General features: G+C 41.4%; 2 protein-coding genes across 5 annotated transcripts; both read right to left on the reverse strand.

The window, feature by feature from the left end:
- Positions 1–216: 216 nt before the first annotated feature.
- On the reverse strand, positions 217–10,246 carry LOC139769108 (serine/threonine-protein phosphatase PP1-beta catalytic subunit). 3 transcript variants are annotated; one of them, XR_011717484.1, is made up of 7 exons: positions 9,955–10,246; positions 8,783–8,854; positions 3,656–4,143; positions 3,478–3,576; positions 3,133–3,372; positions 2,866–3,037; positions 217–2,426 (listed from the first exon to the last, which is right to left on the reverse strand). XR_011717484.1 is itself a non-coding variant. In XM_071699885.1 (6 exons), exons 1-6 carry the CDS (start codon positions 10,004–10,006, stop codon positions 2,930–2,932), a joined length of 1,059 nt encoding a protein of 352 aa, XP_071555986.1. In that variant the 5' UTR covers positions 10,007–10,246; the 3' UTR covers positions 217–2,929. The 3 variants fall into 3 exon arrangements, 2 of the variants coding, with proteins under 2 accessions (XP_071555986.1, XP_071555987.1); XM_071699885.1 differs by having other exon boundaries at positions 217–3,037; XM_071699886.1 differs by lacking the exon at positions 8,783–8,854 and having other exon boundaries at positions 217–3,037; positions 9,955–10,244.
- A 480-nt stretch (positions 10,247–10,726) lies between these two features.
- On the reverse strand, positions 10,727–12,885 carry Mrg15 (MORF-related gene 15). 2 transcript variants are annotated; one of them, XM_071699888.1, is made up of 7 exons: positions 12,741–12,885; positions 12,533–12,668; positions 12,330–12,447; positions 11,752–12,054; positions 11,447–11,659; positions 11,184–11,353; positions 10,727–11,107 (listed from the first exon to the last, which is right to left on the reverse strand). In XM_071699888.1, the coding sequence occupies exons 2-7, from the start codon at positions 12,558–12,560 to the stop codon at positions 10,935–10,937; spliced, it is 1,005 nt and encodes a 334-aa protein (XP_071555989.1). In that variant the 5' UTR covers positions 12,561–12,668; positions 12,741–12,885; the 3' UTR covers positions 10,727–10,934. The 2 variants fall into 2 exon arrangements, with proteins under 2 accessions (XP_071555989.1, XP_071555988.1); XM_071699887.1 differs by lacking the exon at positions 12,741–12,885 and having other exon boundaries at positions 12,533–12,714.
- Between the last annotated feature and the right edge of the window lie 23 nt (positions 12,886–12,908).

A 12,908-nucleotide genomic window follows, 5' to 3' on the forward strand; every position in this document is an offset into this window, starting at 1 on the left:
TGAAATGTAATATGCATAGTATATAAAACATAAGTAAGAAAATCCTTAAAAGATTTAATATCTCCTTTGGTATCAAGAAAAATATGTATATTATATTATAATTATATATAATCAGCATAATTAAAAATCAACTTGTTGCGTAATAGATTTATCTTACCATATCTTCTTATTAAGGTTGTTACAGCACCAGGAAATAATAACAAGCTGAAAAAGAGGTTTGTACAACAATATGCATGTTTATTATCTGAAAGTTTTACATCTCTAGGATGCCATTGCATAGCGTGTTCCGTCATCGGCGATTCGAACGATGTAACAACCCACAATAGTCGCTAACTCCTCTCACGAGTACGCCTTTCATTTAATTATTTATTTAATATAAAGTATCGTCGAATCGCGACCGGTCAACCCTTTACAAATATAATATCTGTATATAATATATGAATCTCGGACAAAAAGAACGCACATATCAAGGGATCACAACCGCTCCTTTGACAATAATTAATCTTGCGTTTCTTTTTTGGGGGAGATTGGGAGAGAAACGCAGGGAGGGAAGAGGTGAGAAGGACACCTTCCGTTTCGTCGGCTCCAATTCTAAGACATAACAAATTTGCACACTGCATCTCTCTCGTACGAACAATAAATAACTTTGTCAAACGCTATCTGATAATGTTAAATAACAATTAAATAATGTGTAACCATTGAGTAAAACATAGCATAAGAATGTGAGAACCAATCGTGGCGTCGCTAGCACGAAAAGGCTCACTTTGATTGATCTCTGCTTCGGGGTGAGTTTTCAGTTTTGATGTACGATCTTCGTGTGTTTCCGGATCGTCTCCTCAATTATAATAGTTCGCACGACACCTCATTAATCGCTAGTCTGCATTTAATTGTCGAGAAATGCGCTTTATCGATGCCTCGTTAATTTCGTATACATTTATTGGTTGTATTCATGAATATTTATGCCAATATTAAATATTAAATTTCTTGAAAAACACAACTGTGTAGTATTAGGGAAAGATATCTTCGCTATTAATACAATTTCATATATTATATTTAATCAGTCGCTACTTCCGTAGAGGACAGCAGCCTTCTTTGTACATGAGTAATTCCTAAAATTCCTGCATGTATAGGATATAATAATATTCTGCAATTTTGGTCGAAACGCATCTTTCAGGCAGATTTCTGCTGCGTGGACAATCGCAAGTAATACAATGCCGCTTATAAAAGCGCAGCGAGGAAATATTAATGCGGTTAAAAGTAAAACAATCGTATTATCCCAGCGATTTCTACAGCGACGAATCCATCAGCATTACGGGGCACACTTGAATAATCAATAAAAATAAAAACGAAAAGAACGAAAAGCTAAGTAAACATATCATACAATTTAAATAAATGCACCGAACGCTTAAATGCAATTTGCCATCGTATGTTTTCCTGTTCAAAAATTTCTGAGCTTTATCCTAGCACGTGAATATAACTTACGTCTAAGACATATAAGCATAAACATATATAATTTGATAAAAAATTTCAACTTATGAAATCCAAACACGAAGATCCGTCTGTAAAATCAGTACTGAAGTTCGTGCGATTCAAAATAATCTTTACAATATGCGATAAATCAAATAACAATGCACTCGCGTTCGTTTTCATCGTGAACGTAAAAAGCCGAGATTCTGCATCCAAACATGTTTTCCCCTGTATATACAATGCGACATATCCTCGTTTTTTTTTCTTCTTTACGATCCCCCCCCCCTCCTTCTAGTATCCTTCGAATAAAGGCGAAATCATTAGCATTTACCTTAAAAATACTAGCTCTTTGTGTTTCTCTCCGGATTCATCGCCCGAGAATAAACAACCTAATTCGTCTACGACATATCTCTGGAACGTGCAGTCACTACCACGCTCGGAATACTGCACATGACGACATAATTAAATTCGTAATGGGTAATGGTTTAAGAAAAAAAATTTAATGGTCAAAAAAAAATATATATGTATATATATATATATCTATCTATCTATATACACGCGCAGCATCTCTCATGAAACGATGACATTTAAATTAGCTGCTAAAGCAATGATAAATATACTATTAAAAATAAAAATAATATTAATAATAACAGCGAGTCTCATAATTACACTCAACATCAACAGTGGAAGCAATAAATACAAATGAGAATGACGAAATGCTTTTTAAAGAACGCTAGCTTTGCGAAGGATTATTTCGTTTGACGCAAGATATAATTGCCGCGAAATTCTGAGAGCGATCCTTCGTCAAGTACGATGATAATCGAAACTTGATTCACCGCGAATTGTTTATATCTCTTATCTCATTAGAATCCGATTGAGGGAGAGGTAAATCTTACATATTCTTTTTTAAGGTTTAAGTTTATCAGATTAGGTTAATTCTGTATCTCGACGTCTTCGAGCTGAAACACATGAAAATCAAAGGCTAGATCAGATACATAGGCATCCGAGGCATCTCGATTGTCTTCGACAAACGCGTCGGCTATAAAGCATTATAAATTTTCACAAGCCCATGTGTGTCCGAGTAAATGAATCCATATAACATATTTTTGCCCCGTAAATCACGTCCACTTAAATCGTGTCCGTCCCGGAGTGCATGTACATGTGTTGGAAACGTCGCGTGCTAAATATTACATCTAAATCATCGGCGAATCATTGCGCGAACTTAAATACATCGAGTAACGTCTTACATGTCACTTCCTTCCGCTCTCCTTTCATTTTTTTTTCTGTTTTCTCTTTTTCTGTTTAACTGATAATCGTGGGAAATAGACTCGTAATAATGCACATAAGTGGTCAGCTAATGTGATTAAGTAAGCTTTGACAAGCATAAAGCAGATTTACCTAGCATGATAGCCTCCATTAAGGATAATCGCGTTTGTTGCTGTGCAGGTTCGGTTGAAGGTTGTCATTTCTTTTTCGCTGGATTCCTTTGTGGTGTAGATGGTCTACCTGTTTGACCCGTGTTCATTCCTCCATATTGGTATTTCGCTTTCTTCTCTGACGGTTTCAAAATCTGCAAAAAGATGCCAGACACGGCGCGATAAACTTGGAATGTTGCATAAACGCTTTTAACGACGAACAAAAAAGGAAAACTCTCTCGCTAATCACCTGGAAACTGCACATCAACGTTTCGTCAACGCTCATCATTCCACCGGCATTATCGAATTCCCCGCAGTAGTTTGGCGCGGAGAAAAGTGTGACGAGTTGTCGCTTGGCGAAGAACTCATAGCCATCTTCAACCACTTGATGTGCCCTGCATATGAGATCCATATCGTGACGATTCAGGAACTTCGATACGACGTCTGGACCGAATGTGAACGAGACTCCTCTATCGTTTTCGCCCCAACCCTGAAACATTATCGTCGATAATGCGGTTAGAGCAGTCCTTCCTGTATTAATCTATATCTAAATTAATCAGTGCGTTAAAGCTCGCTTTACGTAAAAGCATCTCACCTGAACGTCTTTATCAGGATCAGACCATAAGAGATCACAGAGGAGACCGGTATCAGGTACATCGGTTGGACGCATGATTCTTCTGATTTGCTCCATTCCCTAAAAAAGACGAAGTATGAATATACTGCAATCCAAGGTTTCTTTTTCTATGAGAATTTCTCGTTTCTCCGCTAATCACCTGCAAGTCAGGACTGAGCCCGCCATGGCAACAGAAGATTTTCTCGTCGATGATCGCGGCGATCGGCAAGCAGTTAAAGCAGTCCGTGAAGGTCTTCCAGAGCTTGATGTTATACCGTCGCTTACACTCGTCGTAAAAGCCATATATCCTGTTTATGCTGGCGCACTCGTGATTGCCGCGTAGCAGGAAGAAGTTCTCCGGATACTTGATTTTATATGCCAATAGGAGGCATATCGTCTCCAACGACTGCTTCCCTCGGTCAACGTAGTCGCCCAGGAACAGGTAGTTCGCTTCGGGCGGAAAGCCGCCGTACTCGAAGAGCCGCAGCAGATCGGTGTATTGGCCGTGTATGTCGCCGCAGATCTTAAGCGGCGCCTCCAACTCCAGCAGGATCGGTTGCTGCAGGAAAATCTCCCGCGACTTCAGACAGAGGCCACGCACCTCGGCCTCCGTCATGATAACAGTCTTGCCCGGTCGACATCCTCTGACTGTATGCCCAGAAATGTTTGCGGTTAATCGCGTAATTTTACTCGAGATCGCAACGATCCTTCATTAGTGCGGCGAAATCAGTTTCCGTTACACGTATTCGTTCAGAAAAAACAATAGTGAAATAAATAAAAGCACGGCAAATTCGTTACATTTATCCGTCGATACAATTTTACAGCTGACTTTCAATCTTTCCTCAAAGGCTTTTACGTCGAGTTAAGAATCTATCTTTAACGTAAGAACAGGCGGTCTATCTCTAGGGAAAAAAATCAATAATGCCATTGTCACGTATAATTAGCGCCATACTTATACCGCATTACTTATACCGTTATGCGCGTATTGCTTCTGGAATTACTCGAGCGTGATACGCCAATAATACATCATTATCCCGTCAATTTACCCCGTGAGTCTCTATTGAGACTCGTTGCCTTCGAGTATACGTTGCCTTCGACTCACCGTAAGCCGTGTTACGCACGGTTATGCAATTCTTCGATTCGCGTCGTGTAGAGGAACAATAGAAAAACACGGCCGGCTGTATCGACGTTCTCGTTACAGCCGGTGCCGTCGAATCGATAATGAACGCTTAACGAGGCGATTCCTCGTTTCTGTCCGCCGCACTAATGAGGGATGGCCGTGGTACTCCTTCTTACAGGTACACCGAGCATAACTCTACTTTGGGGGCATGGAAGATGATTAGATAAGTTTCTGCCGGTATTAGCCGTCTCAATAAACAGGGATGATACACGATTACAGATTACGGTGAGGCCAGATCATCTTTGCCTATTCTCGAGCACATGGGTACAATCACGGTACTTCCGGCGTGGTCTACGGTGGTATCGCATCGATCATAATAGCGTCAAAGGCGTGAAATTACTGATAAGCTCGTTGGATAATGGATATAATGTCTCGGGAGAGTGCGAGGCTCACTCTCTCTCTCTTGATGAGAGAGAGAGAGAAAGAAAGGGAGAGAAAGAGAGTTATTTTCGACACGGGTTTACACGATTCAACATAACGGAAACCTAAAATACCACTCAACTATGGATTCTGTATCCTAACTGGATCTGTAACGCTCTGGATGATTCAACTTCCCACGATATCCTAATTTCTATCCTAGCCTAGAGTTTCGCGCGATCGCAATGCCATTTAGAGTAAATGCATCAGTGAATAGATCTATTCACTGTCTCTGCGACCGTATAACACAATTGTATTTTTACACAATTCATCGTCTGTACAATTATAACTTAAAGCGGTGATTCGTTGCAATTAAGAGAAAATGCAATCGACACAGATTTAGATAGAGATCCAAATTCAAATATCTCTCACTTATAAACGCATCATTAAAGATGTAAACTTTTATATCCAAAATGCGGCAAAAATAATTCAGTTTGGTAACAAAAAAAATTGAATTATAACCCGTGTATATTCGTTAGATAAATTCACCAGCGCATTTAGTCTTAATATTTCATAAAGGTACCGAATATCTTTAGGTGACGTCACTCGACATTCAAAGCGTTAATAAGCGGCGAAGGCAAAGGGAACAGATGATTTACCCGACATCCAGTGCAGATCATCTCTCTTTATGACGCTATGGATGTGTCGTCGGATCGTTATTTATAGGCATAAAAGGGAATTCACGGTGCGGCTGAACTAGTCTGATACTGGCTATCGGAAAACTGCATATTAGCAAGGTCACGGCGACTATAGAGCGAAGATGCAGAGATTCCATTACCCGGGAGAGAAGCTATTGTCACTTTGCTGTTACATGGCGGGTATATTCCAGGCGAAACGCTGGAAATGTCACTTTGTACCGCGGAGTCATCGGATGCTTAAAATAAACGCTTAAAATAAACCGGAATAAAAACGGATTTCTTCAGAAATCTAGGGACCACTTAGTGGCGCATGAACATCCCGTCGCGTACGTTGGTTCGTGCTAATAATTTACGGATTCTATGTATGAAATTTAATTGCAAGGGAAAGCTCGAGAGATATTTATATATAACGATGTTCATTTTTAAAACGAATCTGTTAAAACTTAATTGGAAGATTCTCTGTAGCTTCTTCAACTTTCTTTTCAATGAAAAATTTCAATAATATTTATATCAATAAATTGCCTACAAAGTAGAGAAAATATATGGAGAATGTATATGATAAATCAGAAATAACTTGTCCCTGAAGAGGTTAAAAATAATTGTAAGGTCTCGTAAACGATGACTCTGGAGCGCGAACTTTATAGCGCTTCAGGGACATGCGGCGTGAATGTACTTATTACAGTAAATTTTCAGCATTAACTGTACCTGCACATTTCAATGTGTGACAAGTCCAGAATTTAAAAACTTATAAATAAAAAATCACAAAACTGATAAAGTTCCCACGTTAGCAGTATCACTTTTATAAAAATTACGCATGCGCCTAAGATGAACTTCACCATGAAAGACTAAGAATTTAAAATAATTCGTCCCTGAAGTAGTTAAAAATAATTTGTTGTCACGTTGGACACCGAAGTCTCATGAGTGGAGTTGATATTAATGAAAGCTCTGGAATTCCCCGAGGCTAATTAATAATAGCTAATTTCGAACTGTGAATGCCATCAAATGTACATACAATGCAACGTAATTAAAATTGCTTCCTTGTCTCACATATATAATAATAAACAATACATTTCATAATAAATATGTTAAATATGATATAGCCATTAAATTTTTAAGTTATTAAAGTAGTATTGATTATTTTATATACGTATCCCCAATGTTTACCAATCGCAAATGCATTAATTCAATACTCAATACATTAAAACTAACTGATATAACTAGACGTTAAATTAAATGTTAATCTAAACGATAATCGGCTTTATATCGTAAAACAATTGGCGTGCATTCTATAGATAATGATAAATTACGTAGATAAGATATCCTTTACGATCAGAAAGATTATTTGAGCTAACCTGCATCTGTACGTACAACGAAAATTCCAAATTACGATTTCTAAACGTTTTATAACTTTAAGATTTTGCATTTTTGCAGGGGCAGAAGAGAGGGAGATGGGGGTATATTATATTCGAATGCGGGAAGGAAGTAATAATTGAAGCGCATGCACTTTGCTACAGATTACGTTAATCGCACAAATACATTTATTATACCAAGCGTGCTCTAACACTTAAGCTAACATCTCCAATCAATCAATGCTGCTCCATTTTTCACGTAGATAAAGCATTTCAAACGAGAAGGCTACGAGTGCGAAGGGGGAGAAAGTGATAAATCTTAAACGATAGGCTAAGTGCATCGACAGATCCAGAAATAACTTCGAGTGGTTCAAGAAGCGTTTGTGTGAATGGATACTTATATTCCAAATAAGATGATAGATATTTGAATTTGAGTAAAACGAGTGTAGCTGTCGTGTCTTCAGGTCTAAGGGAGGTTCAATAGGATCGACGACCGAGGAGAGCAAGCGGAGGATCACATTTACGCGTGCGGGGTCAGTTCTCCTTCAATAGGGAGATAAAAAAAAACAAAAAACAAAAAATAAAAAAAAAAGAAGAGGAAAAAGGAGTTAACGGCGAGCGGAGCGAGCACGCGACAACGAGAGGCAACGGCCCGTAATTCGCAGCGCGCGGGTTCAACGCTAAACGTGGCTACCTGAATGTCACTTGATGTCACTTGGTGCCATCCATCCTCATATCATCCTCTTTATGTCGCAACGATAAAACTTTTAGTACGCTACGCGAGCGCCGTTTCTACGAAGAGCTTTAATATTATTTCAGCTTTAAACGCGACGCCTAAACGGGAATATAAATTGCTTTTCACTCGCGACAAGTGGGCTGCCCTAGAGTCAACTCTGCTTTCCATTTAATTTGTGTCACCGTGTGTCGGTGACTCGAGTCGATTCCGCCTGACTCTGCTTTCGGTATCGAATGATCCGAGATAGGGAGAGAGAGGAAAAATAGATATGGATCAACTACCATTTATCAAATTACATATCAGCGTGACCTTTTCACGTAGCAAAACCAAATATCATACATATGTTATAATTGATATTATAAACCAGCTTATATTTACTTTAGCTTTACTTTATATATCAGCAAATTGTACGGTTATTACGAAATTAAATTAATGTATTTTTGAGTTGCTCGAGACATTATACCGGGTGCATTACTTTTTCCTCAACTTCTCTGCACATAACTGCTTTTGCCATTTATCATTTTACAGCTACGGATTCCAGCTGACTCAAGCCGGCACAAACCACAAACGCCGTTAAAAATAAGTCATATAAATAGAAGACGGAAATGAATATAGATGAAAGACAAAGACGACGCCTTCGGCGCTATAAGCTTCAATTTCCTTACTCTTATCTCGCGCTTAACAGTACGCAATTGTCCTATCTGGAGCCACGTTTAGAGATAAGAAACGCGACGCCAAGTAAACGCGTGTTTACATGCCGGGCCGCGGAATACGATAACGGGATACAAAAGTCAAGGAAGTTCGACCAAACGAACGCAGAATAATTCTACGTGGGGGAGTTTGTCGTTTCCTGTTGTTGCTGTGACGGTAGTGGTGATGTTGGTGGTGGTGGTGATGATGATGATGATGAGGTGATGGTAGTGATGGTGGTGGTGGCGATGGTTATTGTTGTGTAGTAGCTGCGTACCGACAAAGTCCGACGAGAAAATATCTTTTAGCTTGGCTTTCTTCTGAACCTGGTCTTTCTGCGTGTGGTATACTTTACCGCACAAGGGGGTTCCCGCATTCGCGTGAGCATGAGAGAGAGAAACAAACAAAAAGAGAGAGATTTGTTTCGTTTTCTGCGGCTGAAGAGAACAAGGGAGTAAAAAGATCGTGATCGCGCGGTGGTCAGCGGCGCAGGGGACGGGCGGGGGGGAGGGAAGGGGGGTGGGTTAATGCGGCGGCAGTTTGCGCGGAGGCGGGGGAGAGGGCTCTTTAAGTCGCGACAGAGATAGAGGTGGAGGTGTACTCGTAGAGTGAGAAAACGAACGCGACTATTGCGACCAAGACGGCGAGATAGAAAGAGAGGAACGGAGAAAGAGAGAGAGGAAAGGCGAGAGGGAAAAAGAGAGATGGAAAAATAGACGTAGCGAACTCGGGAACGAAAGAAACCGAGAAGCGAGAGATCGAAAGATCAGGAAGGAGGAAAAGAGAGGGACGACGAACGGTCCCAGTGAACTTTCTCACTCGGTTTACGCATCGCGACGACGGCGATGACCGCGCGACGGTCCGGCGGGGCAAGATCGATATCTTCCCCGCGGCTTTTAATCCGATCGCCGAGGAAGGACGCGCGCGGTCGAAACACCGCGTCACGGCTCCCGCGCGATACGCGAGGGAAAGAGAGAGAGAGAGAGAGAGAGAGAGAGAGAGAGAGAGAGAGACAGAAAGAGAGGAGGGGGTCCGCGACGCGGATCCGGACCCGGGCCGGGACGCACGACGACGCGACGGGACCGCGAGAGACCGAGCCGAGCGAGAACGAGAGACGAGCGAATATGCAAAATGACGCGCGCGGACGCGTTCGCAATCGCGCGAAGTTGGAGCGCTCGATTCGACTCGCGCGTCGCGTTGCGTCGCATTGCGTCGCGTCGCATCGCGTCGCACCGTGTAGGTAGCGTCGCGTCCGAGGAGCCCGGCTACGCCGCGGTGGCGATGAATTTTATTTCCCGTCGGCCGCGCGCGGACGGCGCGGCGCGCGTTCGCGCGCGCGAGACGCGGGGACGCGACGACACGCGCGGCGACGACGGGGTACGTGCGCCGGCCGGAGCGTCGTACGGGGCGTCTCTCGCGCGTCGGCCGCTCCGATCGCAAATCACATACCTTCCAGCAATCTCTGTATCAGGTTATCGATATTCAAGTCGACATCCGCCATTTTTTCCTGCCACTGACTGACTGGCCCGATGTTCGCGGACTGGCTCGTACTCGCCTGGCGCGCGCATTTGCACCGCCGCGACGCGAGACGCAACCCCGGCCCCGGCGCGTCCTAATACGTGCGCGTGCCGTTATCGACTGCGGGTTTTCTGCCCGGGAACCAACGGCAGGAACGGCGAACGACGGGCACCGTCCTTCCACGTCGAACGTCGGCGAGTGACTCGATCGCGCTCGGCGCGCCACGGCGCCTTGCAAGATGGCCGACCGACGTTTAATGGCATCCTATAGGGACAACTACGTGTGCCGCGCGCTGATTGGTCGTTTCTGTCGGACGAGTGCTGGTTATTTGAAACTGTCGAGTAGGCGGATTGGCCATACAATACAACTTTCAATCTTTCAAATTCTTCAGAGAATATATCGGAGAACATTTCATTCTAATTATGTTTTTTTTACAATATAATATATAATAAATATTTGATAAACAATTAATGTTTTATATTTAATTGAGTCTCGAGATCTATTTATCAGGCTGGTATCTAAATATCTAAACTAAGGGGCCTATTCTGTAAACGTTATTACGTGCTTTGCGCAGGCAGATATACCATAAAAAAAGCTGTACCAAACACGTAACGATACGTCGTGAGCATTTACAGAATAGACCCCTAAAATCGTTATGTATTTGAACACATTCGTCGTAAATAATTTCTTGATTATCGCCGTCTTTGTTTCGATAATTTATTTGCGGTATTATAAAGAAATTATAGTTGAATTATTATGTCAATCTATTTAAAATGATGTGGTTATATGATAGCTGCGTGATAAATGAATTAAAATAGCGTCGCTGCCCATGTGAGATCGAACGATTATTCTGTATAGAAATAATACATTTGTTCAAGTACAAAAAAACTTGCGGAATAATTACTCGTGATTTAACCGTACTTCCGATGATAATCCGGTGATGGATCTGTGTAGTCTTGCTGAAGATTGAAGAGCTCGGCATTATTCTTCTGCAAATATTGCAGGAAATCGTGAAAATGCGACAGCAATAGCTGTATACTCTTCTCGTCTAAAGGCGTGTAAGACAGCATGCCGCCAAGTCGCACTGCAAGATTAAAATTGTCGTCTTGAATAATACGTCGTTTTTGAAAATGGCAATTTTGCGAAGAGCACACTTTTACCGAATAGCCTGAGAAGATGGAACGCTCCGTACAACTGACTTGGCAACGTTTCCGGATGGTCATTCATTATCTGTATAAATTGCGGCCGTTCCCACTTATACAGTAGTTGAAGGCCCAATGTCATATTAAAATATTCCCGAATACCCCTTGTTATTTCTAATGTGCTTTCTCTAAAACAAGGTTAAATTGCACATATATATATTTGCAAATTGTGACTTGTAACAGCATAACGAGAAAATTATGGATTCTCAATTGCGTTATACCTAATGTCGTTGGATTTCCCGGATGATTTTGCCTCCACGTAATCGTCTAAAATTTTGTCAACCGTATTTTGTACGGGTAACGCGGGTAATTTGTGATGCTTCAGTATTATTTCGGATTCGTCTATCAGCACCAGCTTTAATTCTTCAGGCAACTTAATCTTAACCTCTATTTTCGTCAGATATTCTTCGGTCTCGCCGGACGGCTCTAGCCGACTAAAAAAAAAATAGAAAGATTCACAAAAGTGTTTCTTACAGTAGATTCTAATATACAATTGTACGGAGACATTAGACATTGTGTAACAAACCTTCGTTTTTTACGTGGGGGCTCAGACACGGACTCGTGAGAAGACGAAGGAGTTACCGTGCTACTTGAACTCTTGCTAAATCGACTCATACTTTTGTCAGCGACAGGAGTGCTCGACCTGCTGTCCGCATCTTTCTCTCTACCTCCTTCGCTCCTTCGCCCCTGTGTCTTAGTCGTTGTATTTCCCTTTTTGTTCTTTTGAGCAGATTGCTGATTCGAGTGCGCTCTTTGGACTTCCCTTTGTTTCTGTACATTAGCCTCATTGTATTTGAGCACTCTGCTCTCGGGAACCCATTCATCCCAGCTATTTTTTTTTACAAAAATACAGTTTGATGTATATTAGCTCAACGAGCTAAATATATAAATCTATTTGAACTAAAATTCTACACAAAAATATGAATAGGAGAACAAGGTCTCTCATGTTGTTTTTATCCAAAATATCTTTAACTCTTACAGATTATTATACTTGTTAACGGTGATACAAATGCTTATTCTCAATCTATAGAGATAATACTGCTTTGTATAAATAAATCCTAGTATAGCTGACGCACACGATACTACACGTATGCAAAATCTTACTTCTTATTCCAGCCAGCATAGTGAATGAAATATTTGACTTGTTTCTCCTTGGTAATAGACGACTTCAAACACTTGGCTTCGTAGATTAATGGCCCGTGAAAGCACAGAACCTTCTCTCCTAAAAATAAGCCACAATTAGCTCAATCACGCCTATAATCAAAGATACGAAGGAAAATTCTACAGAGAGAAACAAAAGGCCATACCTTCTTGAAATTTACATTTTGGAGGCATCCTCGTATCTCATATAACACTTATCTTATTTTGTCAATTATGTAATACGTTAAACGTCAGGAACGGCAGAAAAACGATTAACTCTCGTACGACACTTTCAAAGTATTCACCAGTATTCACTTCTCTTCTTCTTCTTTGTTTATTTGGCTCCTGCCTCTATTCCGAGGACAATATGGCCAGACCAGTATTCACTTCGACTGCCGGACGCTCCCTCCGAATGCTCCGATCATGATGTAAGAAGTAAGAAGACGTGTAGCAAGTCCAAGAATGCGCAGTAGTCATTTTCTTTGACCAATCAGAAGGTCCGAGATGCGAGAAGGAACATGGCTCCTCCCATGGTAGAAGCAC

The sequence above is a fragment of the Temnothorax nylanderi genome, unplaced genomic scaffold, assembly GCF_030848795.1.
Source record: "Temnothorax nylanderi isolate EJ_2023f unplaced genomic scaffold, tnyl_v1.0 TNYL_tig0020_pilon, whole genome shotgun sequence".
NCBI lineage: Eukaryota > Metazoa > Arthropoda > Insecta > Hymenoptera > Formicidae > Temnothorax > Temnothorax nylanderi.

Coding starts and splice junctions, on each gene's coding strand:
- LOC139769108 (XM_071699885.1), bottom strand. CDS start 10,006: ATGGCGGATGTCGACTTGAATATCGATAACCTGATACAGAGATTGCTG. Junction 3,373..3,477: donor ATCCTGATAAAGACGTTCAG/GTGAGATGCTTT, acceptor ATAATGTTTCAG/GGTTGGGGCGAAAACGATAG. Junction 3,038..3,132: donor CGTTGATGTGCAGTTTCCAG/GTGATTAGCGAG, acceptor ATCTTTTTGCAG/ATTTTGAAACCGTCAGAGAA.
- Mrg15 (XM_071699888.1), bottom strand. CDS start 12,560: ATGCCTCCAAAATGTAAATTTCAAGAAG. Junction 12,055..12,329: donor TATGCTGGCTGGAATAAGAA/GTAAGATTTTGC, acceptor AAAAAAAAATAG/CTGGGATGAATGGGTTCCCG. Junction 11,660..11,751: donor CCCCCACGTAAAAAACGAAG/GTTTGTTACACA, acceptor TTTTTTTTTTAG/TCGGCTAGAGCCGTCCGGCG.